Raw genomic sequence first — 27,738 nt, 5'->3', positions numbered from 1 at the left:
TTGTTTTACTGGTGTAGGGGAAAACAAACCTATTTCTTTGTATCCCCACTTGTGAAAATTTTCTACAGGACTTAGCCTTTCAGAGACCCCTCGTGGCTGTCTGAAAACTGTCTACTGATTTGATCTTGAAAGGTGTTGGGAACGCTAGGAAGGTGTAGAGCCACTGGTGTGATCTGATTTGGAATGCACCAACTCCAGAGTTGCATGACTTCCTGACAGAGTGGGGATGATCTCACTCCCCCTTTTCCGATAACATGAAGCATAGTTGTGGTGGTGACGGTCAGTAATTGGTTTGTGGATCCCAGGAGAAGAGAAAGGAATGCTTTGCCCAGGCAGATGGCTCTGAACTCTAGGGCATTTATGTGGAGTCAAGTATATTGAAGAGACCCTGAATATGAAGGTGATCTACATGAACCCTCATCACCACTCATGGTAAGTAGAGGTGTAGAGAAATATTTTTGCCACCAGCAGAACGAAGAGAGGACTTCTTGTGGAACTGTGATCATGTCCATGTGTTACCTGCTGGGTATATATATCAGTTTCAACCACCCTTGCATGCAACGTAGGTGACGTGCATCATGTAAGTGCATGAGGCCATGAGTCTCAGCAGTCTGAGGCCTGATTTCACTGATGTTCTTGGATGAGCTTGAAGTTAGTTGATGAGGTTCACTATAGTTTGGAATCTTTCCTGTGGAAGGTAAACTCTTGCTGACCTAGAATCTAACACTGTTCCTATGAACTCTATGCTTCTAGTCGGAGTAAGTATGTAGGGTATTGAGGGAAGAGAGAAGAGCTTTTTGAACCAAGTTGGTCACCTGTTGGTGTGATCTTCCTCATGATATCAGCCAGTTGTTGAGGTATTGTTACACCTGGATCTCTGGTCTCCTTAAATGAGCTGCCACAATAGCCGAACACTTGGTGTATAATCTTGGTGCAGTGGAAAGATCTTTGGGCAGGACCCACTGTAGGGAATGTGTTCTTATGTGAAATATGAGGTATTTTCTGCAGGCTGGATGAACGAATGTGGAGATAAGCATCTTGCAGGTCAAGAGCCGTGAACAGTCTTGAGAACCTTACAATGGAATTATGGAGACTAGTCAACATCCTGAACTTAAAACAGTGGACGAATCTGGGACATTAAAGGTCTGTGAAGGAATGTCATCTCCCTTTCTTCTCTGGCATGAGAAAATGGGAATAAAACCCTCCACCCTTTAAGGGCACCTTAATTTTAAGGGCACCTCCTCCACTGCTCCCAGTTGTAGAAGGGAATCTACTTCTAGCTTTAATAGTATCTTTTGAGAAGAGCCCCTGAAAAAAGAAAGGAAAGTAGGGATAAAAAGGTAGAAGGGGACTGGAACTGGACAGAATACTCCTTTACAATCTCCAGGACCCACTGGTCTGAGGTGATCCCAGTCCAGGGTTCCTGAAAATAAGAAGCAGCTACCAAGAGGGATAGAAAGAAAAAGATCCTTGACTGGTTCTGTCAGGCTCTTGACCTTCGCATCAAACCTGCTGTCTGGTGGAAGCCACAGATTATGGGGCAGAAGAGGATAAGGCAGAGGGTTATGTCTGGTTGAGTCTCTGCGTCTTCTCCTTGGCAGCAACAAGGTCCTCAGGGGACTGATGATAGTATCAGGTACAAAAAGAAGACTGCTTGAACTAAGATTGTTGATGTGCTTGTTCCCTTCATAGAGCTGGAACATAGAGGCCCAAACAAAAAAAGTCACTCTTGGAGGGCCACATCAGACCTAGAATTAAAAAGTTCATTTCCTTCAAAGGGAAGATCCTTAATTGCTGTCTGGACCTCCCTGGGGATACCTGAGTAATGAGTCAGGAAGGCCCCCCCACCATTACCAATACTATGGCCGTATTACATGCTGTGATGTCAGATTCATCAGATTGTAAGGTAATGCAGGCAATCAACTGTCCCTCTGCCTGATGGTCTTCATCTTCTTTTGATATTTCTTTGCAAGACAGTGTACTAACTGAGATGAAGTAACCCAGCTTAAGAAGCAATACTCTGAAAGAAGGGCCTGACAGTTAGACATCTGCATCTGGAAGATGGCTTACAAAAATACCTTATGCCCACATAAGTCTAATTTGTTTAGGTTCTTCTCTCTCAACATGGATTTGGAAGGTCCCTTTTTTTGACTTTTCTTGAACAGCCACCACTACAAGAGAACTCAGAACCGGATGGGAGTACAAATATTCTGATCCCTTAGGAGGGAACTGATAGCCCCGTCAGTTTGCTTTGAGGCTGGAATGGACGGTGTTGCATGCCACACGTTTTTTGGCATGGAGAGCCTGCCGTGTGTGGAAGGGTGTAACATGTACAAAAGTTTGTGTTTTGCCTGACCCACACAGATGTATATCTATCTATCTATCTATCTATTAGAAAAAATCCTGGGTCTCTGTTATGTGCCTAATGAGGTCCTGGAACACTGTGAAGTCATCCACTGAGGCAGATGTAGAGTGGTTCACTGCCTTACCTGGGGAGGTATAGGGGAGTAGTTGTTCTTCTCCTTGGCATTTGATGCTCTTCTTCATTTTCCTCCTGCTGCCTTTCTAGGATCTAAGGCTGCACTATTTGGGAACACTGAGGGATGGAGGAGGGGGGCTACCAACAGAGCGGTAAGCCTATGAGTCCTAGGCCTCCTCCTGCTACCTCATGAAATCTTCTCTAGAATCCCTTTCTGATTTCCATTGTGCTACCCAAGAAGGGGAAAGTGGATGGGTGGGAGATGAGAAGAAAAGGAGGAAGTGTATCACAAAAGCCATTCTATTGGGAGTGTCCTGCATTTGGAGAGGAGATGGTGGTACTGGGGATACTACCTTAACTTGATGTACCAATATCTCAGAAGCTGGTTGAATGGTTATCACCACCCTGAATCCTGCAAAGAAGTGACTCCAGTACCTGGTCCACAGTTAAGTCACTCAGTGCAGTGTTTGCTTTGGGTGTTGGGGCATGCAGGAGTCCAGGTGCAATCTGAGAATTATGGGGAGCTGTCTTGGCAATCAGTAGCAGGGAACCTCAGGTGGCCTGGCCTTTTCAGGCTTCTGGCGCTTAGGAGGCTGAGCCTAAAGTGCACCACAGTGGAATTCATGTGGACAATCATTCAAAAAAGTACAAAGTTTCATTACCTTCAAGATGAAGCAGCTCTGGGAGGTCCGGCTGATCATCAGTTGGATCTGCACTTTGTAACATCTGTAACAGTTGGTCCATTTTATCCTATAATGAAAATAAGAGAATTAGTATGGGGAAAAATAGCTGGGTTTTACATTGGATTCCATAAGATTACTGTAATGCAATATTCCTTTTTGTCCCCTTCGCCACCCCCCCCACACACACACAATATATACTAACTTTCTGATCCTCTAAGATAGGGATTCTACCAGCATTAACACACTTAGTTTCAGCAGATATGAACAACAGTATGAGCCTTTATTTAAGATTTTCCTCGCTAATAATGGTAATTATCACAGGGCCAAACACATCCCCTCCACACAAAAAGAGCAAGAATGCTCCATTTACTCTCCTGAAAAAGCGTTATTTTAAGACGTTTCTATTGAGTTTCTTATTTCCTAGGAGACAGTTATCCATCTGAAAGTTTCAACTGCACACAAAGCAAATGTAACTTTAAAAGAAAGTCAGGAAAAAATTAAAAAGGATAAGCAATGAATATGACAAAAATGGTTTAACAACATGTGAAATGTAGACTGTCCCTCGTATATAAAAGTCATTCCTCAGAATTTTATTTTATAAGCAGCTTCTACGTTTCATTCTACTTCAATTACATAAGCAATGCTACCACCCAGTGGGATATGTAAGTATCTACAAAGTGCACATAGTAAGTATGCTAAAAGAAATGCATAAATATAGCTCCAACTATACATGTATTAAAAAATAAGCCATATTTTGAAAGTATAACTAGCAGTCCATAAGCACCTAAATAAAGTATTTATTAACATGCAGGAAGACATGACGTTTTCATATGGTTAGCCTCAGAGTACTTGGGCCTAATTACTTTTAACTGATTTCAGATGCAAACCATTTATACGGGCACCCAAAAGAGAAGACTGGGCACAAAGTCTTTGAAAACAATTAAAATTACAGTTTCGCTCAGTGGTGTCTAATTAGTGGCACTCAAGGTGTCAGTGTTACAGAAATTTGTATTTGAATACAAATTGAAAATGTGTCTCTCTAACAGCTTCTTTCCCCTCCTCCACCCCCAATGCCACCTCCACTGCCGGAAGGGAAGGAGAAAGCTAAGAGCAAAGCACGTTCTGAGTGGCTTGGCCTTTATAGTCTTGTTTTGATGGGCAAAAAGGTATGCTTTTCAATCATGTTAGCTCGATACAGCTGAAAAGCCCCACTAAGATGTAGTCTAACATGCTGGAAGCCATGTCAACTGTGTTAAGCTAATTCAGTTTAAACACACACCCCTTTTGCCCATCAAGGCACATTTTAAGAGGAAAGCAGCATGTAGTGAGACAGCAAGGGGAACCACACAGTCTTCCCAAGAGCAGGAGGGAAAGGGAACAAGCAAGCAGCTCAGCAGCAGCACACCACTAATGCAATAGCAGCGGGGGCTCCCAGAAAAGAGAACACTACGAAGGGGGCAGCAGAGGTAGGGGTCTCACAGAATTAGGGAGACGTGCAATTGATATTAGAAGAGTTGTAGGGCCTCAGTAACTTAAATTTTGGGAAGGGGCAGGTCATGGGCAGAAGGGAGGGATTTGGGAAAGTGAGGGTATTCCTGAAGAACAGAGAGAAGGCAGGAAAGATCTGGGGCCAGTGTGTGTTCTTGGAAACAATGAGAAGGTGCTGAAGGAAAGATGGCCTGAATCCTTGAGGCTGCTTATGATGAGGCAAGGCTGAGATTCCTGGGTGAGGAAGAAAAGGTTCCTTCAGGGACTGGGGCAGAAGGCAGTGTTTACACAGGGGACATGTTGGAGAAGAGGGCCAAGATACGGTGTTTCTGAGAGATGGGGCAATAAAAGTAGAGTTGGGAAAAGAAAGCCACTACTCCATGTCCAGCTGGTGCTCTGAAAGTGGATTTGCAGTCTGAACCTACAGTTTGGGGCTCAGAACCCAAGTTGGAAGCTGCTCCCAATTCAATTTAATAAGAACATATGAGAGAAGCGAGTGGGAAAAAAGGTCTGCAGAAGTGTAAAAAAATAATTTAAAAAAATGGCAAGTCTGAAGTGCCTCCCCTTCTAGACTGTGGTCCCCTTGATATTTCGGAATATTTTTGGCCCTTGTACTGAGGAGGTTGGACACCACTGGTTTAGTTGTACTAAATGCTGAAATCAATATTTTTATTGTACGTACTTCATCAATATAAACTGGTTCAGGCTCAGGTTCTATTGTCTCTACTTGAACTTCATCACTGAACTGTACTGTTTTCTTCTCCGTTTTCACTGTAAAACACATGGACTTTTTAAAAAAAAGTAAATCTCAACTGCAAAAATAAAATGTTACGCTGAAAACATTTTGTCTGCCATTTAAATTATTTGGCGGTCGAAACAAACTGTAAACTTGAAACTGAAAAAAGAAAAAGTTTAAGCAATTGAAATATTTGTTTTCTGAAAAACAAAACTGAACCTCCTGGCATATATTTATAATCTTATTACGAAGCTCTTAAAGACAAGGGTCGATCACTTTTGAAGATAGGACTTAGGTGCTTCTGAAAATTTTACCCAAAGCCTTTCTTAGGAGCTGGAACGTCCTCCAAGCGAAAGTAAACAAACAGATACCCTGAGGTTAAAGTGCAGAGGAAAATTCTTTCATTATCAATAACTACTTAGAAATAAGCCATATTTTATAATTTTATATATAGATTGATCTACAGATATATAAAATAAGTTGGACGCACCACCTATTAAGGTTGCTGATGTGTGTGTGAGCACGAACATGCGCGCGCACATGCGTACTTTAAAAAACATTTCTTGGTTGCATCCACTCCCATCTCAACATAAATTTGTCAAAGGTAACAAAAGTACCCAACCTAACAAACCCACCAATAAGTCTAATGAAAAATTAAATCAGATTTAAATGTATTATTTGTCACCCTGAAAGCCTTATTGAATATTTAACATTTATCCTTTTTACTTAAGTGCTCAAAGAAGGTCAGACTGAAGGATGGTATTTCTGTTAAAAGCAACTAACACAGCAAACTGTTCCTTTCATTCAGTACATGTCCACCAATCCTATACTTTTCTGAAGGAGTCAGAGCAGAACTAATAGGGCAAAAAAAAATGAAAAAAGCACCTTCACAAATAAGAGTGTTACGGTTGGTTTGTTTTTAACTTTAACTTCAGCCACAGCATTGAATTGTTTCCAACTGAAAGCTGCACTTTAGGATTCTTGGAGGTAAAATGTTTGAAGTTAGGAAAGGTGGATGCAATGGCCAATTTGCAGATTTCTTCTGCTGGAGCTCTAGCCTTTTCTACTTTCACCCCAGTCACTGCCCTGGTAAGCTTTAATTTTTATTTTTATGTCTTTTTGTAGGATCAAGGATCCTTTACAGAATATTTCTCTAAGACAGGCAGATACCACTACTGTTTGTAAGGATGCAGCAGAGGATCCTTGGTTCCACTTAAAGCACTGCTGTATCTCTAACCTTGTAAATGAGCTACAAAGTAGAATAACGTGGGTATCCTTTAATGAAAATGTCTGAAGGGAAACAGTCTATCTGGGAGAACCCTTCTTCTTTACAAGTTCGTTGGTTCGACAATGACGTTTTCAAGCTCTCTTTTGCTCGAAGGACTAGAGTGGATCCTAGAGTGACTCTGAAGTCCAGAGCGACTCTGAAGTCCAGAGCGTGACGCATATGCTCATAAGCAGATCAAGAAGACGAAGTCCTTTGAGTGGAGATCCCTTTTTCAAGAATAAACCCCAAGCCCAGGTATAGCATCATAGCTGTACCCATCTCTGCAGAGTATCTGGGAAGGAAGGGTTGTCCATATTATTGGCTGTAGAATCCTGACTCCTATCTTCTTCTCTGTAGGGTCCCCTGGTGCTAGTATCTGCATCTTATAGTTTAGCAGTCCCTCTTTGACAGATGGGCATTCCATGCTAACTGCTAGAATTGCCTTCTTGTGTCTCAGAGCAGAACACTCTGGCAGCAGGATCCTCAGTGGACAAGAACTTATAAGTCCCTTAGTGAAGTGACAGATAATATGAACAGTCATATCTACACTGACCTAGATGCAGACAAGAACATTAGGATTGGAGGCTGTATGTTGAACTTTATTGAGATTATTATTATTTTGCTTGGAATAGATTCAGAACAGTTTATTTCTCTTTTTTAATGATGCTTTTACCACTGTATGCACAAACTAAAAATACCAAAACAAATATTGGGTGCATTGTGTTGCATAAATATTCTTCAGCATGAACATAGTGTTACTCACTCATTTCTGGTTCAGCAGTAAGGTCAGCTGTTACAAAATTAGAGGGAAATAATCCTGTTCCTTGGTGAGTTTCACCTTTCCACCAATTTGGATCACTGAAGATTAAAAAATAATTTTCATATAAAATGTTCTACATTACAGCATAATTCAAGTAAAAATGTGAGACATTTAAATAAAAACATTCAACATGCAAATAAGTTAATTTAAACATGGAGTTCTAACGTATGTGTCCAAATATTGAGTATGAGCAGCCTGATATTTCCAAAAGCTTTTTATGGACTTTGCGTGCCTCTCTTTTTTCACAATATCCTGTTAGAAACTTTAAGATAAGAACTTAGCAAGAATCCAAAAAGGACTGAATATTTATATAAATACATCCATAATTATAGTAAGGATTAAAGGCTTAGAAGAGTTTAAGAACATGAAGGTTTCTCTCCCTCTAAAAGATGGAAGTCAACCCCCAACTGACATAGATTAGTAAGAAACTTTTCCTATGGGCAGATTATTCCTTAACTGCTTGATGCATGATTTCTTGCACCTTCCTCTGAATCAGCTGGTCATGGACAACGCTGGAGACAGGATATTAGACTGAAAGGGCCGCTGATCTAACCTGGTATGACAATTCAACATTTCTCTACTGACTTTAAGCTTCTGCATTAATGGCTTGGATTCTGCAAAGTGCTAGACAATACCAATGGGAGCAGAAGGCAATTGGCACCTCGCAGGATCAGACCTTAAATAGATAGGCAGGAAGCCAGGTATTTTGCCGAGTATTGCAGAAGCCAAAAGTAGTCTTTGGTCCACACTGTATATTCATATTAGTTAATTAGCTAAATCTTTGTGCATTCCACTATTTCTTCTTTCTGGAAAGGCTATGTTTATATAATGACAGGTTTCAGAGTAGCAGCCGTGTTAGTCTGTATCCGCAAAAAGAACAGGAGTACTTGTGGCACCTTAGAGACTAACAAATTTATCTGAGCATAAGCTTTCGGGGGCTACAGCTCACTTCATCGGATGCATAGAATGGAACATATAGTAAGAAGATATATATATATATACACATACAGAGAAGGTGGAAGTTGCCATACAAACTGTAAGAGGCTACTTAATTAAGATGAGCTATTATCAGTAGGAGAAAAAAACTTTTGTAGTGATAATCAAGATGGGCCATTTAGACAATTGATCAGAACGTGTGAGGATACTCAACACAGGGAAATAGATTTAATATGTGCAATGACCCAGTCACTCCCAGTCTCTATTCGAACCCAAGTTAATGGTATCTAGTTTGCATATTAATTCAAGCTCAGCAGTTTCTTGTTGCAGTCTGTTTTGAAGCTTTTCTGTTGCAAAATTGCCACCCTTAAATCTTTCACTGAGTGGCCAGAGAGGTCGAAGTGTTCTCCTACCGGTTTTTGAACGTTATGATTCCTGATGTCAGATTTGTGTCCATTTATTCTTTTACGCAAAAGAATAAATGGACACAAATCTGACATCAGGAATCATACCATAGGGAAGGTGAATGGAAGGTTAAATTGTAAACAGGGGCTTGACAAACAGTATACTGGAATCAGGATGTCTGTGATAGGTAGGATAAGCAACAACACCCTGATGCTAGACAAGATAAACTATAGACAAAATAAACCTGGAATGTAAAGATCAGGTTCCACATGAACAGCACACGGACAGAGCATGCTGTACAGGGATTAGTTCCCGCAAAGTAACCAAGCCAATCCAAAAACGTGAGATTTAATGTATAGCAAATGCAATGTAATGTGTAAATCTACGTATAGGAAGAAGTTGTTTGTGTAACTTTAGATGTATGGTATGCCATATACCCACCCCGTGCGCTTGAGTCTGATCAACTCAACATAGCTTTGCTGTATGACAAACAAAAGAACCTGAATGACGAAATCCAAAGTCAAACAGAGAGTTTTGGATCCCAGAGAACTGGACCAAGTGTTCTCCCAGAACTGGACAAGGTGTTCTGGATAAGCCAAGTGGAAAAGGTCTCAGAGGAAATCCCAACGTACTGTTTAAGTTTTTTTTACTCTCCATATTTCATCCTCACAATGACAGACTTCCTGCATTGCTGAGAGATTCCAGCACAGTCACTTGAGATAGAAAGTTATGTCTGTTTTTATTTAATATTATTTAATATTGAGCGGTTAGTTAAGTTTTACTACTTTCATAGTACCAACAGAGGCACAGGGGATTTACTGTGATTAACAACTGGCTGGAAAAACTTGACAGGTTGAGGCAGAGTCCTTGTTGGCGCTAAACCAATCTGTAAAATGCTTTTGTTTCGTTACCAGTTTAAAAGCTGTACATGTGCTTAGAGAATGTAGGTGAGACAATTTTTTAAAATATGAATTAGACAGCCAACCATTAGTGTCTCATTTATTGTTTCTAACATAAATGTCTAGAGAGTGAAGTGTATGCTTTTTTAAAAAATGGGCAATACCATTTCAGTGATATATACATGGCATTTTTAGAAAATTTGTGCTGTGCATATTAGCCAGATTTTAAAATCTCATCATCCCATTCAATTTAGGCTTGCTCTATACTTAAAAGATTTAGCAGCATAGCTATGTGGATTAGTGTTGTTTAAAAAATAAATAAATAAATGAACCAAAAAAAAAAAACAAAAAAACCCCAAACAAACCTAAAAACACACAACATAGCTAGACCAGCAAAAGGCAGAGTGTACAGGCAGTTATATCAGAAAAAAAGTACTTTTTACTTATTTGGATTGGTGAGCAAAATAAGCTCTACCACAAAAGCACTTTTTTGCTACTCAACACTAAAAGGGGTTGTGCTGGTGTAGCGACATCAGCAAAACTTTTAAGTGTAGATAAGGCCTTACTATATCAAGAATAAAAGAAAAATCTTAGAACACAGCTCAAAATTTAACAGAAACAGATTTACCTTCTCCCTAGGAATCCTGTATGCTCCTTCACTTTTCAGTGGTGGCATACAACAGACCATATAAAACAGACAGGATATCTAAGGGAGAATGGAATGTGACCATAATTTGTGAATTATGCAAATTGTTCAATTTGTGAACCTAAAAAGCCAGAAACTGTAGTACAGCTGAAAACTGTGAAAAGCCTACTAGTTAGATCAGTAGTAGAAATGCGAAATAAACAGAAGGGAAGCAGAAGGACAGTAATCCAAAGAGTTTTGAGGATAAGTGTATGTGTTTGGATAAAAAAAAAAGAAACCAGACACTCTGCTTAGAAAGCAAATGATCCCTGGAGAAGAAGAAGAAGAGCTTTACTTGTTTCTCTATGAGTTAAAACAAGAATTAAAGATAAATGCTGCTCATCGATAGTACTACAGTACTTAATTTTGGACATTTAAATTTTAACGACGAGAGAATAAGCTGTTTAGAACAGGGACTTGTTACGTTTATACTGCACATAGCACAATGGAGCACTGAACCTGCTTGGGACCTCTAGATGCTACCATGGTATAAATATGAAGTAGTCAAACAATTCTAATAATTACTATTCATTAGCACTGACATTGCTCTTGGAAAATTTAAATTTGTGTATAATAAAAACCTTTTTGCTAAACAAACTGGAAGATATCTAAGAACTTTGAAATAGCTAAATCCTGGATCTATTTCTTCCTCAGAAGCAGGTCTACAAACATTATAATTAAAGCAACCTGCGTACAAGAAGCTAATTAAGGAAAATAAAATCCAATCCTGAGAAACAATAAGCCTCCAAAAGAGGAATAAAAGATACCAGCATTTGAGTAGTGCAATACAAGATCACAACATTATACATGATCATAATGTAGATTATAGTTACTATATTTTTGACAACACTAGTTAGTATGGAGTTTGAGGATTTAGTATGTATTTTAATATCTAACATTTGTCTGAGAAATGTACTTCTAGCATGCACTACTTGTGAACATCTATGTAAGTTACCTGTCATCAAGTACAGTTATAAGTTCTCCAGCTTTAAATGTTAATTCATTATCTTCAGCAGCTTCAAAATCATAGATCGCGCGAACCTTTCGGCCCTCATGTTTGTGATTCGTTAAGAGGCTTGACGTGCTCGGATACAAACTGGAAAGTGTTGTTTGCTGTGGCCTTTGTTCTTTTAGGGACAATTCAATGGCTACAAAAAGTAAATAATTTCCTTTAAAATTCACAGATACAAAAAGGGGCGATGTAACAATTTGTAAATTTTACTCTATGAAAGTTTTGTAGTATAATTCTGCATTTGTTGCACAATACACAATTTCTTCCCTTCGTTTAGAAATAACTACACTGAGCAAAAATACTAACTTTCATCATCTTAAAATCTTGCTTGAGATGAAGTCAATTAGAGCTTTACTATAGCATTCAGTGGGAAAAGGATCAGTACTTAATACTTTAACATAAAGGCCCCCGGTCCAAAGAAGTCAGGGGACGTTTTTCCCATAGGTTTACGTACCTGTGGGTTTGATCCAAACATTTGCAACTCAATGAATATTTTTCTTTGGACATACGCAAATGTAATTTAAATTCTTACTAAAAGCTGCTTGAAGTGTTAAAAAGGAAAAAAAAAACATTGCTATTGTAAAAAATCCACTTTTAACAGTTTATGGTTACAAGTTACATTTGATAACACAAAAATCCTTGAAGCTGTCATCTGTCAAAGGTCAGAAATGCCCACCAACTACTAGTGCAAAAACTTTACACATATAATTAATACAAAGAATCTATATATCCATTGCTAACCTGCTGAGTCATATAGCACATGTCGACATTGCAACATAAACCAAGGCTTAAATTCAGGTTCAAGCCTAACCCCCCTTCTATCTTCACTGAAATTATGCTAACCCAGGGCTCGGACCCAGGGTCCCAGCCCAAGTCAAGATGGGACACTCAGAGTTTGAACACTATTGTTTTACAGTGTAGATGCAGCCTTGCTTGACTCGTGTCCTGGAGTCCTCCAGAAGTATCCCACAATTCCAAGGGCCGACTTCCTCTGTCCTCTCTATCTCAACAATCTCCAATCGACTCAACTAAAAACAGAAGCCACGCCACCCCACCCCCTCTCTCTTAACATACAGCACCAGCTCAGTGAGTCAGCGTTAACCCATTCTCTTCTGATCACTGAGCGGCAAGCACACCATCGGACAGACTCCTGAGTTTGCAATGGATACCGAACAGAACAAGCCTTTTGTAAATTGTGCTGCTTCATGGCCATGGAAGCATAGCCTGATTTTGGTGACTCTCTAGTGCAAGGCCACTAAAACTGTGGACCTCAGCAAAAGTACCAGGAATAACCATGTGTACCAGCAAAGAGCTAAAAAGCTGGCAGCTCTGCAGATTTTTCCAGACATGTGATCAGTGCAGGGAGCATATTAAGAGACTGAATGAAGAGTGAGTACGAGAAGACGAGAGACAAGAACCACATCTTGGGCAATTCACCAATGTCATGGCTGTTTTATTAGGAGTTTGACCAAGTGCTGGGCACTGCACCCAGCAAGGAGTCAACCATGGTGCATGACGATCTGGTCAGCCAGAATGGTGCCCTGCTGGTCCCTGAATCCAGCATGGGGACTGATGGGAGCCAGCAGCAGGTGATTCTGTTTATGAAACCAATCACAAAGAAGGCTGTGGAACGGGATTAACAGCAAATTCTAGGTCCCTACTCAGAACAGCTTTTTCATCCTTCCCCACCCCGAGGAACATCCCACTGCGAGCCTGCAGAAAAGGTGGTAGAGACCAAAGCCTCCCCAGAGCCTGTTATGTTTCTGACTCCAAGTAAAAGTTTATTACTACTTGTGAACCAATGCACAAGTTATGAGAAGCCCTGGCAGGCAGCCTGTATCTACTAATGGCAGATTGTTTCAGAGCACTTTGGAATCCGCCTTCCTCCCTCCACTCCCCCACACCATCACATGGAGTTCAAAATGGCAATCGGGAATTGAAAACAGTAAAAAAACCTGCTTTAAACAGTTTTTTAACTGTAATGTCACAGATGTTTGCCAGGGTCATTCATGTTTTCCTTTCAGTAGTAAGAGCTTGAAATTTGCCACTCTGTAAATCACTGAACCACCTATGGAGCCATCTGGAAAGAGTGAACTGTGTGTGTGTTTTTCAGAAACTCTTCTTTTTCCAAATCTAGTCCATTTCAGTTAGAGATAGTTCATGCTGTCACTGGGTCACAAAATTATTTCTCCCAAGTACAAGTAGGATGACATTTTTTGCCTAGAACTGTGCCGAGAATGGGGAAGAGGAAGGTTGTTGCTGCACGCAGACTTCTACAACAGGGTAAACGATGTGTGAACTAATGCTGCATCCTGTTAATTCTCTCATGGATTCTGACCCAATCCTGATTATTGATAGCTGCAAACTTTTCCTGAAGCTGGAACTCCAGATATGCAGTTACATTGCAGGAAAGGGCATATTTCCAAGGGCCACCTCAGTAGCTGACTAGCCCACTGCACTCACAGATGTGCTGTTCAGTCACTATATGTTTGAATATTTGTGCTGCATACACTGCAGGTTTCCCACCAACTACCTGGAATAACATCTCCCTTTAGCAATATGGCACCATAAGAGAAGTTATGTCCTCCAAAATGTGAAAGGCCTGAAATCATTTAAAAAAAAAAAAAAAAAAAGTCTTTTGCACCAAGGGCACTATCTGCCACCACTCCACCCCCTCTCTAGCCAAGCAGTTACGCAATTCTAGTTAAACAGAAAAAGATGTAATTTTACACTTACAATTGTCTCTGCACTTCTGTAACTGCAATTAACCAGGCTGTGTCCAGAGAATGTAGACTGAAGCATCCCGATCATGAAATATATTGGTTCAGTTTTAAACAACATTTTGTCTCATGGAGATTCCACAAGAATTAATTCTATGCTCCTCCACTGAGCTACGTTAGACAATAATCCTGTTTCTGTTCCTATTTCTGGGCCCTCAACCTCTATTGCCTTCTGTTCATCAAAAACTCAATCCCTGGGGCAAAGCACCTTCATGGACTGTTCAAAAGAAAGCATTTCGTGGTGAAGTTATGGTCTAAGTTCTTGAGAAAGCAGACCAGCAAGTCCAGTACCCGAAGGTGAGGGACACAAGACTGGAGCAACAGTATGCTGAGAGGCAAGAGGGAAGACTGAAGCTCGCTGCCCAGGTGGACAAAGTTTCAGCAAGGGAGCAGGCAATTGCAAAACAGTTCCTGGAACAGGAAGAGCAGCTAAGAGCGGAAGACAGAGCTCAACAGAGAACTGTTTCAGCAAGCCATCTCTATCATGACTGCAAGAGCACTGTCTCCTGCTGCCTCCCCCTCACTGTGGCCTGATCCCCCTGCAAGTTAACCACAGTCCAGAACTAGTTTGGACAACTTCATATCAGGGCAGTCCATGCAGTCAGGCACCATAGGCAGCTGGGCAGAGCAACTGAACCCCATGAAGCCTTCCTTATTAAACCCATTCCCTGTGGATACCTTTGCCACCTCTCTCTGGGAGTAAATCAATGGAACACAGGAAAAGAAAGGAAAAGGAGAATGTGGGGCCAGGGAACATGTAATGGCAGAGGGTCTGTGTTGGGTTTGCACTGTTTCTGGCACTAAAAAAAAAAAGGTTCTTCTGGTCTTTGTTTTGGGTTGTTGTAATATCAGCTGGCCTGCCAAGCAACTGGTGACTGTTGTAGTGTTTTAATACATGTTTATAACTAAAGCCTTTTATGTCATCGAGAAATTTTATTGCTATCACTGCGTCACATGATACAATCACGATTTGAGACGATAAAGATAAAAAAAACATTCAGGAGCAATTATATATTAGTAAGCAAACACTATTCTTCTATTTAGCCAGGTACAGCAATTCACATTACAATAAATTTCATATATAAACCCATGCTACCCCCTTTCAATTCATCATGTCTTTCATAACTATAATGCATGACAACCAATCCAAAACCCCTCCCAAGAACTGAACCCCCCAATCCTGCAAAAATTAGCCACTTTTCCTCTACAAACATATTCATACAGGCACTATTCCCCCTCTTTCACTGGGCCACGCAAGTCCATAATGTAAGAACACAAAGCATCCCTGACTTCTGTTGTCCAGATGCAACCAGCTCCCGCAGTGGTGGCGGCACTTCCTGGCTGAAGGCACCAATTCAGCGGCCCCTTGCTGTCATAGGTCCGTTCAGAGGGAAATAGCTCACCTCTGGCTTCACAAAGATTGGGAAGGGCAAAGCATGCCACAGTCATGCTGACAGCATTGATGACAATGGCTTCCAAACGGGTTTGTAAAGATCTCTAACAGAATTTCAACCTGCCAAAAGCACATTTAATAACCATTCTGCACCTGTTGAGAGTGTAAACAAACCCTCTTTTGCCAGGGCCTCTGAAATCGGGAGTTTCATAAGCCAAGGCAAAAGGGGACACATGGGATCCTTCAGAAAAACGGTGGGGACAGTAACTCCGCTTATGTCAATGTCATTTGGTGGGAATAGTATCACAGTCTGTCCATGAATGTAGACTCCAAAGTAGTGAAAAACTCTGGCATTGTGACCTTTTCCAGTACAGCCCATGTTGACATTGATAAATTGACCTCTGTGGTACGTGAGGAGTAGCACTCTTTATGATTTATGTATTCATGTGCTCCTTGAGGACGACAAACTATGGCACATGAGTTCCATCAATTGCCCCAGAGCAGTTAGGAAATCCCATTCTCTCAAAGACCGCAAATACCTCCGGAATATCTTTAATGTCCGCCACCCTGGAGTAAACCACACGCCTAATTGCCTCAGAAACCTCTGCCACCACTTTAGCAACAGTCGACTTTCCAACACCAAATTTATTGTTAACCGACCTATAGCAATCTGGGATAGTCAGCTTCCAGACTGTCATAGCAACCCGCTTCTGGACTGGCAAGGGTGATCTCAGTTGTTTCTCTTTATGCTGGAGGGTCGGGGTTAGCTTCTCGCAAAGCTTCAGAAATGTAGCTTTCTTCATGAGAAAGTTTTGGACCCACTGCTTGTCATCACAGGTCTGCATGACAATGTGGTTGCCTCCATGTTGCTGGCACTGGGAATGCACGGATAAAAAAGGCTGCTCAGCAGGATGTGTTGGCAAGCTGTTCAAAATTCCTGTAATGTGCTGGATGGGCACTAAAGTTTTCCCTCAGCACATAATGGTCCAAAGGCTAGAACAGCCATATTTCAGAAGGAAGCTCGGGACTCTGGGATATAGTCGGTTTGTCTGTGCACTGCAGTGTGGACACCAGAGCCCCAGGTTTGAGCCCGAGTCAGAAAAGTCTTGGCACAGAGTTAAGAAACAGTATAGATGCTCAAGCACAGGTTCTCTTACACAGGTCTGCTGACTCAAATGCCACTAACTCTGGGCTTACAATGCAGTGTAGATACACCCATAGTGACTTGTCAATAGATCCTGCTACAGACTTCAATCAAAAGGCCATTCTTCTTGCTAAAAATACATAGGGCCAGATCTTTGGGTGTCTTGTCACTGCTAGCATGTTTTGGTTTAAAAAACTGATAATTGGCCCAGATAGGATCAGCCCAGCATAAGAATGATCCTGCTGAAGTGTACAACTGGCAACTGAATAACACAAACTCCTTGCTGCTTGAGTAAGGAGAAAGGAAAGATGCAAGGTTACTGAAAAGGAGGTGCCGGTCAGGACCCCACTATACTATCACAATTCTGGACTAGATTTTTGGGCCCATCATGGCAATTATCATCCAGTGTAATTTAGAGCAGCCTCTAGACTGCTCTAAATGCATGGTGAAGAGAAGTGCACAAAGTAGCACTATGATTGGGATAGTGCAAGCAAGAAATTTAAGCCAGCTTTGCATACCACTTGCACTGTGTGCATTGCTGATCCCATCAAATTTTGATACTCCAGACAACTAAGGTACCTCATCTACCCCCAAATGAGGGAGAAATCCAAGTAAAGGATTTCCGCTAAGTCTTTCAAAGTGAAGCTCTCCTTGAGATCACATTTGACTAGCAGGCTATTACAATGTCACTTCACTTTTTCAGAGGATAATTCAAAAAGCAGAGAATGATTTTTTTAAATACCTATAAGTAAAAAGCAGAAAAGGATTTTTAATACCTATAAGTAAAACAAAGGTTTTTTTTTAAATCTTTTCCATGTTTTTTAAATATTTAAAATTGAATAATCATCACTGCAGTTCATAAATATACTACTACACACAGGAAAAGAGGCAAAACAAAGCTATCCCTTAAGCAGTATATATTTAGTAGATATTAACAACTATATCATAAAGTATATAGATCAGAAAATAAATAGTCACCTTTTGCTAAATCTTCCTCTTCCTTTTTGTTAACTGCTGTACCAGGATCTTTGGCTACTAGAGCTGGGCTTGCTTTTGCTTGTTCTGCAGCCTAGCCAAACACCACAAAAGTGAAAGTTAATTACAATGGACTTTATGGCAGTACATTAAACACACTATTTTGTTCTGTCATTGTCTCAGCCAAATTTCTTGAGGCCATTTATTTTAAAATACAATGCAAATCACAGCATGCACTCTTTAAAGGAGCATTCAAATTTTGTCTAAAACAGAGGAATTCTTAACGTTTCTATAAGTTGACATTTTGTTTCTAAAATGCATTACATAACTTTTAAACATAAACCTACAAAACTGTAGACATCCAAGATAAACAGAATTTGTATGAAATTCCAGGAATTCATTCATCACTTAAATTCACAAGCTTTTGCATATTATTATATGAATTATACCTGTGAACCAACAGCTGGAAATGTAACTCCTTGCTCCTTAAGATTTTTTATCATGGCAGATATTAGACTAAGCTGTGGGTCGTTCTTGAATTCATCTGTCCATTCCACCATTAGGGCTTTTAGCTTTTCACAGACTTTTGGATGACCCTGGAAACGGAAGAAGTTAAGTTCTATAATTTAGGAATCTGCTCCTAATAATTTCTTATTAAATTAAATTTAGTGTCTCAAGAAGTACACAAAATAATCAAATTGACGCACTCTTAATTCTCTTCATTTCCTATCCCGACGAAGGTGCTGTTCTACTGCACACAGGAAAAATTAAGGTGGAGAGTTTCTTCAAATGTTTAACCATTAGTATTGTCTGATAAGTTGTCTGATAACAAGAGCATACTGAAGAACCGTGACATAATCACAATTGGTAAGGACTCTATCAGCATTAAAATAGTATTTTAAGAACGTTTAAGGTGTACAACTGGCATAGGGGCTTATGAATAACACAAACTCCTTGCTGCCTGAGTAAGGAGAAAGGAAAGATGCAAGGTTACTGAAAAGGAGGTGCTGGTCATATTTTGTTATTGCCATATCCCACATCCAAGTTAAAATTCCACCAACTGAGGGGTGGAGATGGCCCAGAGGAAGACCCCCTAGTACATGGGTGCATCAAGTCTGTTTCAACATTAGACTTTCGGCCCAACAAGCCCACTGCATCCGCACAAGAACGTACCAAATGGTGAACGATTGCTACGGCCGACCATTTGGCTAAGTGTTGAAGAAGACGACCACTGCCATAGCCTTAGGAACTTATTCAAATGTAACTGATCTCTTACCAATTTTTCAGTTCTGTGTCAAAATTTTAAGAGATCTAGCAATGGAGTCCTACTATTTGCTGTTTCACATACACAAGAAAGACATGTACTACTATGAGATGCGTCATCTTAAGTATCTAAAAAAAGAGAGAATCATGCTCATAGCTACTATAGAAGTCTAAATGCATAAATAAAGTCCCTCTAATCTTTTTTTTAAAAAGAGTTCTAATGCACACACACTGTTCCCACCACAACCTGACAAGCAACCATTTCCTTACCAACCCTCACTCACTATAGCCTGAGCCATCCCTCACATCTCTGTTAAAATTCACATCCCCACACAATCCCCAATAGCACAGATTCCATTCCACCTCTCAGAAAGGTATTTCCCACATCTAATTCAGATTCTATCATGAAATCCTACAAAAGAACACAATACATTACCTTATTCAATACGTTGCTTACTTCACTAGCAAAATCTCTTGAACACACTTCTAAATGAAAGATTTTACCACAGTTTGATACGCATGCTCCTAGAAGCTGAAGAGAAAAAGAAATTAAAAGACAGCCATGCATTTGTACAACGTAGCTTTGAAGGAGGAAAAAGGAAGGAAGCAAAAGGCCACCTACTGTCAGTGCTTGCATAGCAACATGAGGATCCTTATGGTTCACTCTCTTCATAACAGACCGAAGGCAATCCTTAGGCCTAATAATTAAGAGGGAAAATTACAACTTTGAAATATTACAGTCCATGAACCACATCTCATTTTGAGGGAAAAGGCAGAAGTAACGCAAGCTTTACATAAATATCTTTACATAAATATCAGGAAAATAATTTTTTGTTAGCTTCAAGGACAAAAAACATTTTGTCAATGTTGCAATTTTAAGAACCGTACCTTTAGCAGTTCTACCTTCCCAAACATTTCTATATGAAAGATTGTTAGATTTCTGAATTAGGAGGAGCTCCCCAATAGGCAAATTTATTTTATCTTTTGAATTATAGTTTTGTATAGTTCATTTACCTTTATGAAAAAAAACTTCCTGTTTTTTAAAAAACATTCATAAAGTAGCAAACATTGTCTATTGCATATACTGTGTAAAACACATGGCACAATTTCTGTGAAGACCAATTTCGAGCAAGATCTAATTTGTCTCTGCATATTCAGATTTTCTGTCTGAGCAGGAAACACATCAATATCCAATTTTAGTTTGGAATAGCTTTCTTTGTGTACATCTACACAAAACAGAAAGATGAACAAAAACTGTTATTATAATCTGATGATAATATATAGCTGGCTACATATTCTGTACCTGGGTACTTCATGATGTAATATGAATGGAATATTGCAGGTCAAATGCAATTGTTCATTTGGTCCATTTATGGCTTTTGTCTCAGATAGAAACTACAATTAGAACTTCCAGGCTAACAGCTATATTTCAGAAAGAAAAAAAAAAAATCTTATTAGCCAACCTAAAAACCCTTACAAGTGTTTTGTCTGTTTTTTAAAAATTTAAGAGAATTGCTCAGTGACAGAATTTCCTGCAGACAGGAGTCCTGCAGAGTTACACACTGCAGGAACGGACCCTAATTCTTTCCCAAACAGGGTCACACATTCATTTGTGCTTGCCTGCTCTCCACCCATTTCATCTATTAGACTCTCTACCACCTCTCCTCAAAAGGCAAATACTCTTCCGCACACTCTTGACAGACTAGACTCATCTGCACCCCACAGGTCCCAATCTGGCCACTCTTCCTAACATGGTGATCCATATCTGCACAATGTAAGCTTTGCACAGTACCCAAGGGCTTCGTGTGCATAACACTGGTATATTATATTATAACACATCGTAAAAGAAACACCTTGTATACACTTCTAAAGATAATCATGTATTGCACATTATTTTTAAGTGAATATATGTCTGTTTTTGGATTCTCACACCATGTCTTTGTAATTCTTATATGCAACCACTCAAAACATATGTTAGGATATTCTACTTGTTAGGGATTTTGGAGAAATGAAGATGAAATTTCTATTCACATCTCTGTTGGAGATATTCCAAGCCAAAAGAGGTTTAGAAAATGTTCTTTAAAAGTAAAGAATACAATTTGTAACCCCCACATGCCTTCAATTTGCCCCATACTTCTGAGAAAAATTCTACTCTGGCATGACATCTGATATATGAATTTTGAGATGGATTGCCTTGGTTTTTATGAAACTGGGGAAAGAGGAGCAGTGGTTTGGAATATACTATATATACTGTATATATATTATTGGTATAAGAAATTGGTTGCGGTGAAGGTACTAGTACTCCATAATAAACACACCTCCATACTCCCAAAAAAAGTGAAAACAAGATTTGAATGTTTAGGATTCTGTTTTATATATCTTTAGGTTTTTTACACCTATCACTAATACCTACAACAAAGCAAAGAAGATAGTTCCCTATACTTTTTAAGCAATAGTAAATTCATTCACTATTGACAAGAGTAAGCCTTTCAGTAAATCTATAGTCACTTTAAATCACCTTTTTTCTTGGGGACTCTTAAGTGTATAAAACATACAGGTCATAGACCTGTAAAATCAAATTTCCAAGAAGGGAACTGGGTTGCTGAGGGGCACACATTTTTAGTAGCACTTGGGGAAAACTGGCTGATTTTCCCATCTCCTGAAACAACAGCAATCCGGGCTGCTGCAAGAGACAGGCAGAGCTCTCTCCCTCTCCCCTGAAGAGCTGATACTATTTCCACCAAAGAGGGAGGAGGAAAAAACTGTTACTAACCTTTCCGTAACTGTTGTTGTTGTTCAAGATGTGTTGCACGTGTCCATTCCTATGTATGCGTATGCTCGCCCCAAGCACAGACGCCAGAAATTTTCCCCTCAGTGATATCTGTTGGGTCGGCTCTAGTCCCCCCTGGAGTTGCACGCTCATAGCACCAGTACAAAAGGGTCCTGCTGACCCATGCCCCCTCAGTTCCTTCTTTCAGGCTCACTCCGAAGAGGGGTACGAGGGCGGGTCTTGGAAAGAACATGTGCAACACACCTCGAAGAACAACAGTTATGGAAAGGTTAGTAACCATTTTTCCTTTGAGTGTTTGCACATGTCCATTCCAATGTAGGTGATTCCCAAGACGTTGTCCAAGTGAAGAGTTCAGAGTCTACTGACACGCTGACTGCAACACCACTTGACCAAATCCAGCATTGTCCCTAGCCTGTTGGGTGATGGTGTAATGAGAAGCAAAAGTGCGAACTGACAACCACATCGCCGATCTACAAATGTCCTGGATAGGAACTTGTGCTACAAATGCTACCCAAGATGCTTGGGCCTTTGTGGAATGTACTGTCAGGGCAGGTGGAGCAGGAACCTTTGCCAGGTCATAGCATATGTGGATGCAGGATGTGATCCATGACGAAATTCTCTGGGCTGAGACAGAAAGACCTTTCATCTTGTCTGCAATGGCTACGAATAGTTGAGTAGTTTCCCAAAATGGTTTAGTCCTTGATGTAGAAGGCCAGTGCACGTCTAATATCTAGCAAGTGGAGGCTTTGTTCTTCCCTGTGGGTATGTGGTTTCAGATAAAAGACCATCAGGAAGATAGCCTGTTTACTATGGAACTGCAAAACCACTTTCGGAAGGAAGGCTGGATAAGGACGCAATTGGACCTTGTCCTTGAAGAACACTGTGTATGGTAGTTCTGATGTTAGGGCATGGATGTCTGAGACCCTTTTGGCAAAAGTAATGGCCTGGTGGTCACCCTCCAGGACACATTGAGAAGAGAGAGCGTGTTGCCAGCAGATCAAATGGGGGTTCTGTCAGTTTTGATAATACCAGGTTGAGGTCCGAGGGAGAGATTGGTTGTCATACAATCTCTCAAACCTTAAGAATCCAATTAGAGATGATGTTCAAGAACACAGATCAGCCATTAACCCATGGATGAAAAGCTGAGATTGCGGCCAGATGGACTCTAATAGATGCCACAGTTAGACCTTGTTGCTTCAGGTGCAGTAAGTAGTCCAAAATGAATAGTATCGATGATTGCGCAGGCGATACTGTCTTCTGCATGGACCAGATAGAGAACCTCTTCCACTTTGCCAGGTAAGTAGCTCTGGTGGATGGCTTCCTGCTCCCTAGTAGGAGCCTATACAGGAAGGATGGGCTCCACTTTAACCAAAGTGGATCCAGACTGCTGGCACTTAACATTAAAAAAGTTGCAGAGCAGTTTTTAAACTAAGAGATGGGGGAAAGCTGATTGCTGCAGAAGAGCATGTGGATCGGACAGAGACTTCTCTTAGAGGAGAGTCTATTGATAGAGATTATCTAGGTTTTAGTCAGGAGGAGAGGATGGAAGAGGATAAAGTATGGGCCAGATCAGAAAGAAATTTTCACATAAAAAAGAATCTGACACATCACAAAAGGGCAGACAAATAAACAGTGACAAGTTTTTAAAGTGCTTGTACACAAATGCTAGAAGTCTAAATAATAAGATGGGTGAACTAGAGTGCCTCATGTTAAAGGAGGATATTGATATAATAGGCATCACAGAAACCTGGTGGAGTGAGGACAATCAATGGGACACAATCATTCTGGCGTACAAGATATATCGGAAGCACAGAACAGGTTGTGCGGCGCGGGGGGAGGAGAGTGGCACTATATGGGAAAGAAAATGTAGAATCAAAAGAAGTAAAAATCTTAAATGAATCCACATGTTCCATAGAATCTCTATGGATAATAACTGCATGCTCTAATAAGAATATAACAGTATGGATCTATTATCAACCACCTGACCAGGACAGTGATAGTGACTATGAAATGCTAAGGGAGATTAGAGAGGCTATCAAAATAAAGAACTCAATAATAGTGGGGGATTTCAATTATCTCCATATTGATTGGGTACATGTCACCTCAGGACGAAATGCAGACACACAATTTCTCGATACTTTAAATGACTGCTTCTTGCAGCAGCTGGTACAGGAACCCACAAGGGGAGAGGCAATTCTCGATCTATTCCTGAGTGGAGTGCAGGATCTGGACCAAGAGGTAACTATAACAGGACCGCTTCGAAATAGTGACCATAATATAACAACATTTAACATTCCTGTGGTGGGAAGAACACCTCAGCAGCCCAGCACTGTGGCATTTAATTTCAGAAAGGGGAACTATGCACAAATGAGGAGATTAGTTAAACAGAAATTAAAAGGTACAGTGACTAGAGTGAAATCCCTGCAAGCTGCATGGACACTTTTCAAAGACACCATAACAGAGGCCCAACTTGCATGTATACCCCAAATTAAAAAAACACAGTAAAAGAGCTAAAAAAGAGCCACCGTGGCTTAACAACCATGTAAAAGAAGCAGTGAGAGATAAAAAGGCATCTTTTCAAAAGTGGAAGTCAAATCCTAGTGAGGTAAATAGAAAGGCCAAATTAATTGTAAAAATGTAAGAAGAAAAGCCAAAAAGGAGTTTGAAGAACAGCTAGCCAAAAACTCAAAAGGTCATAACAAAATGTTTTTTAAGTACATCAGAAGCAGGAAGCCTGCTAAGGGGCCCCTGTACGATCCAAATACAAAAGGAGCACTTAAAGACGAGAAACTAAATGAAGTCATTGTGGAGAAACTAAATGAATTCTTTGCTTCAGTCTTCACGGCTGAGGATGTTAGAGAGATTCCCAAACCTGAACCGTCTTTTGCAGGTGACATCTCTGAGGAATTGACACAGATTAAAGTGTCATTAGAGGAGGTTTTGGAATTAATTGATAAACATAACAGTAACAAGTCACCGGGACCAGATGGCATTCGCCCCAGAGTTCTGAAAGAACTCAATTGTGAAATTGCAGAACTATTAACTATGATTTGTAACCCGTCCTTTAAATCAGTTACTGTACCCAGTGACTGGAAGATAGCTAATATAATGCCAATATTTAAAAAGGGCGCGAGAGGTGATCCAGGCAATTACAGACCAGTAAGTCGAACGTCAGTACCGGGCAAATTAGTGGAAACAATAGTAAAGAATAAAATTGTCAGACACATGGAAGAACATAAATTGTTGTGCAAAAGTCAACATAGTTTCTGTAAAGGGAAATCATGTCTTACTAATCTATTAGAGTTCTCTGAAGGGGTCAACAAACGTGGACAAGCGGGATCCAGCGGACATAGTGTACTTAGATTTCCAGAAAGCCTTTGACAAGGTCCCTCACCAAAGGCTCTTCCGTAAATTAAGTTGTCATGGGATAAGAGGGAAGATCCTTTCATGGACTGAGAACTGGTTAAAAAACAGGGAACAAAGGGTAGGAATAAATGGTAAATTTTCAGAATGGAGAGGGTAACTAGTGGTATTCCCCAAGGGTCAGTCCTAGGACCAATCCTATTCAACTTATTCATAAATGATCTGGAGAAAGGGGTAAACAGTGAGGTGGCAAAGTTTGCAGGAGATACTAAACTGCTCAAGATAGTTAAGACCAAAGCAGACTGTGAAGAACTTCAAAAAGATCTCACAAACTAAGTGATTGGGCAACAAAAATGGCAAATGAAATTTAATGTGGATAAATGTAAAGTAATGCACATTGGAAAAAATAAGCCCAACTATACATACAATGTGATGGGGGCTAATTTAGCTACAACTAATCAGGAAAGAGATCTTGGAGTCATCATGGATAGTTCTCTGAAGACGTCCATTCAGTGTGCAGCAGCAGTCAAAAAAGGAAACAGGATGTTAGGAATCATTAAAAAGGGGATAGAGAATAAGACGGAGAATATTTTATTGCCCTTTTATAAATCCATGGTACGTCCACATCTTGAATACTGTGTACAGATGTCGTCTCCTCATCTCAAAAAAGATATACTGGCATTAGAAAAGGTTCAGAGAAGGGCAACTAAAATGATTAGGGGGTTGGAACGGGTCCCATATGAGGAGAGATTAAGAGACTAGGACTTTTCAGCTTGGAAAAGGGGGGATATGATAGAGGTATATAAAATCATGAGTGGTGTGGAGAAAGTGAATAAGGAATAGTTATTTACTTGTTCCCATAATAGAAGAACTAGGGACCACCAAATGAAATGAATGGGCAGCAGGTTTAAAACAAATAAAAGGAAGTTCTTCACACAGGGCACAGTCAACCTGTGGAACTCCTTGCCTGAGGAGGTTGTGAAGGCTAGGACTATAACAGGGTTTAAAAGAGAACTGCGTAAATTCATGGAGGTTAAGTCCATTAATGGCTATTAGCCAGGATGGGTAAGGAATGGTGTCCCTAGCCTCTGTTTGTCAGAGGGTGGAAATGGATGGCAGGAGAGAGATCATTTGGTCATTAACTGTTAGGTTCATTCCCTCTGGGGCACCTGGCATTGGCCACTGTCGGTAGACAGGACACTGGGGTGGATGGACCTTTGGTCTGACCCAGTATGGCCATTTTTATGTTCTTATGTTCTCATGGACCTGGTCCGAGCCTGCTAGCTCTGTGGGGTTCAGCCACAGAGTTTCCAGGCCATCAGATGGAGGGACTTGAGGATCAGGTGATGCAGGCAGCCGTGGTCCTGCAAGATCAGGTCTGGATACAGAGGCAGAAGGATTGGCGTCCACCGAGAGGCCTAGAAGTGTGGTGAACCAATACTGGCGGGCCAGGCAGGGGCTATCAGGATGACTCACGCTTTGTCTCTTCTGATTCTCAGCAAGACCCTGGTATGAGAGGAATAGGAGGAAACACATAGAAGAGATGAACCATCCAAGAGAGGAGGAAGGCATCTACGACAGATCTAGCGGCTGTGGCCCAGGAGGGAGCAGAACTGCAGACACTTCTTGTTGTGCTTTGTCGTGAACAGGTATATCTTGGGTGTTCCCCACCTTGGAAAATGGTTTTCATGACATCTGGGTGAATGAATCACTCGTGGTGGTTGTAGAAGGATCTGCTGAGGTGATCCGCTAGACTGTTCTGCAATCCCGGCAGATAGGAGGCCTTGAGGTGGATCGAGTGGGCTATGCAAAATTCCCGCAAGCGTGGCGCTTCTTGACATAGGGGAGAGGAACATGCTCCTCCCTGCCTGTTCATAAAAAACATCGCCGTTGTGTTGTCTGTGAGAATTGACACATTCTTGCCTGCCACCTGAGGCTGGAATGCCTGGGAAGCCAAGTGCACTGTCCTAAGCTCCCTGACGTTGATGATGCAGGGAGCACTCTTCCTGAGACCAGAGGCCCTGCGTTCTGAGGGAATCCAAGTGAGCACACCAGCCCCTCGCTGAAGCTCCTGTAATGAGAGATACTGATGGTTGGAGCCTTGAGAACAGGACTCCTGCATGCACCATCAGGGGGTCTAGCCACCAGTTGAGGGAGGAAAGCACTGACAGGGGAACTGTGATCACTGTGTCCAAATGGCATTGGCTTAGCAAGTATACCAACGCCAGCTATGATTGGAGAGGTTGGAGTCCAAGTCTTGCATGCTGCACCACACAGATGCATGAGGCCATGTGGCCCAGGAGCTTCAAGCAGTTTCTTGCTGTCGCGATGGGATGATCTCTGAGGCTCTCTATAAGCATCACTATTGCCTGGAATCACCCTGCTTGGAGGAAGTCTCAGGCCAGTTATCGAGGTAAGGGTAAAGCTGAATCCCCTGCCTCCTCAAGAACACTGCAACGACCGCCAGGCACTTCGTGAACACCGGAGGGCCGCTGACAGGCCAAAAGATAGAATTGTGAATTGGTAGTGTATGTGGTTCACAATGAATCTGAGGAATCTTCTGTGAAATAAACCTGAAAAATGAAAGTAAGCTTCCTTCAAATCGAGGGCAGCATAACA

At 40.9% G+C, this 27,738-nt stretch overlaps 1 protein-coding gene across 2 annotated transcripts in view; it reads right to left on the bottom strand.

The window, feature by feature from the left end:
* Nucleotides 1-27,738, bottom strand: part of STAM (signal transducing adaptor molecule) — a 78,881-nt gene that overhangs the window by 13,536 nt on the left and 37,607 nt on the right. The window contains exons 3-10 of one of the 2 annotated variants that reach the window (XM_074946024.1): nt 19,588-19,663; nt 19,402-19,497; nt 18,152-18,298; nt 17,706-17,796; nt 11,354-11,546; nt 7,417-7,511; nt 5,333-5,421; nt 3,142-3,229 (exon numbers count right to left, since the gene is read on the bottom strand). In XM_074946024.1, coding sequence (XP_074802125.1) covers nt 3,142-3,229; nt 5,333-5,421; nt 7,417-7,511; nt 11,354-11,546; nt 17,706-17,796; nt 18,152-18,298; nt 19,402-19,497; nt 19,588-19,663 — 875 coding nt within the window. Of the gene's footprint in view, nt 1-3,141; nt 3,230-5,332; nt 5,422-7,416; nt 7,512-11,353; nt 11,547-17,705; nt 17,797-18,151; nt 18,299-19,401; nt 19,664-27,738 lie in introns of both variants that reach the window. The other variant, XM_074946023.1, reaches the window with a different exon arrangement.

This window comes from Natator depressus, chromosome 2, assembly GCF_965152275.1.
Source record: "Natator depressus isolate rNatDep1 chromosome 2, rNatDep2.hap1, whole genome shotgun sequence".
Classification (NCBI taxonomy): Eukaryota; Metazoa; Chordata; order Testudines; family Cheloniidae; genus Natator; species Natator depressus.
This window is presented reverse-complemented; position numbering and strand designations above follow the sequence as displayed.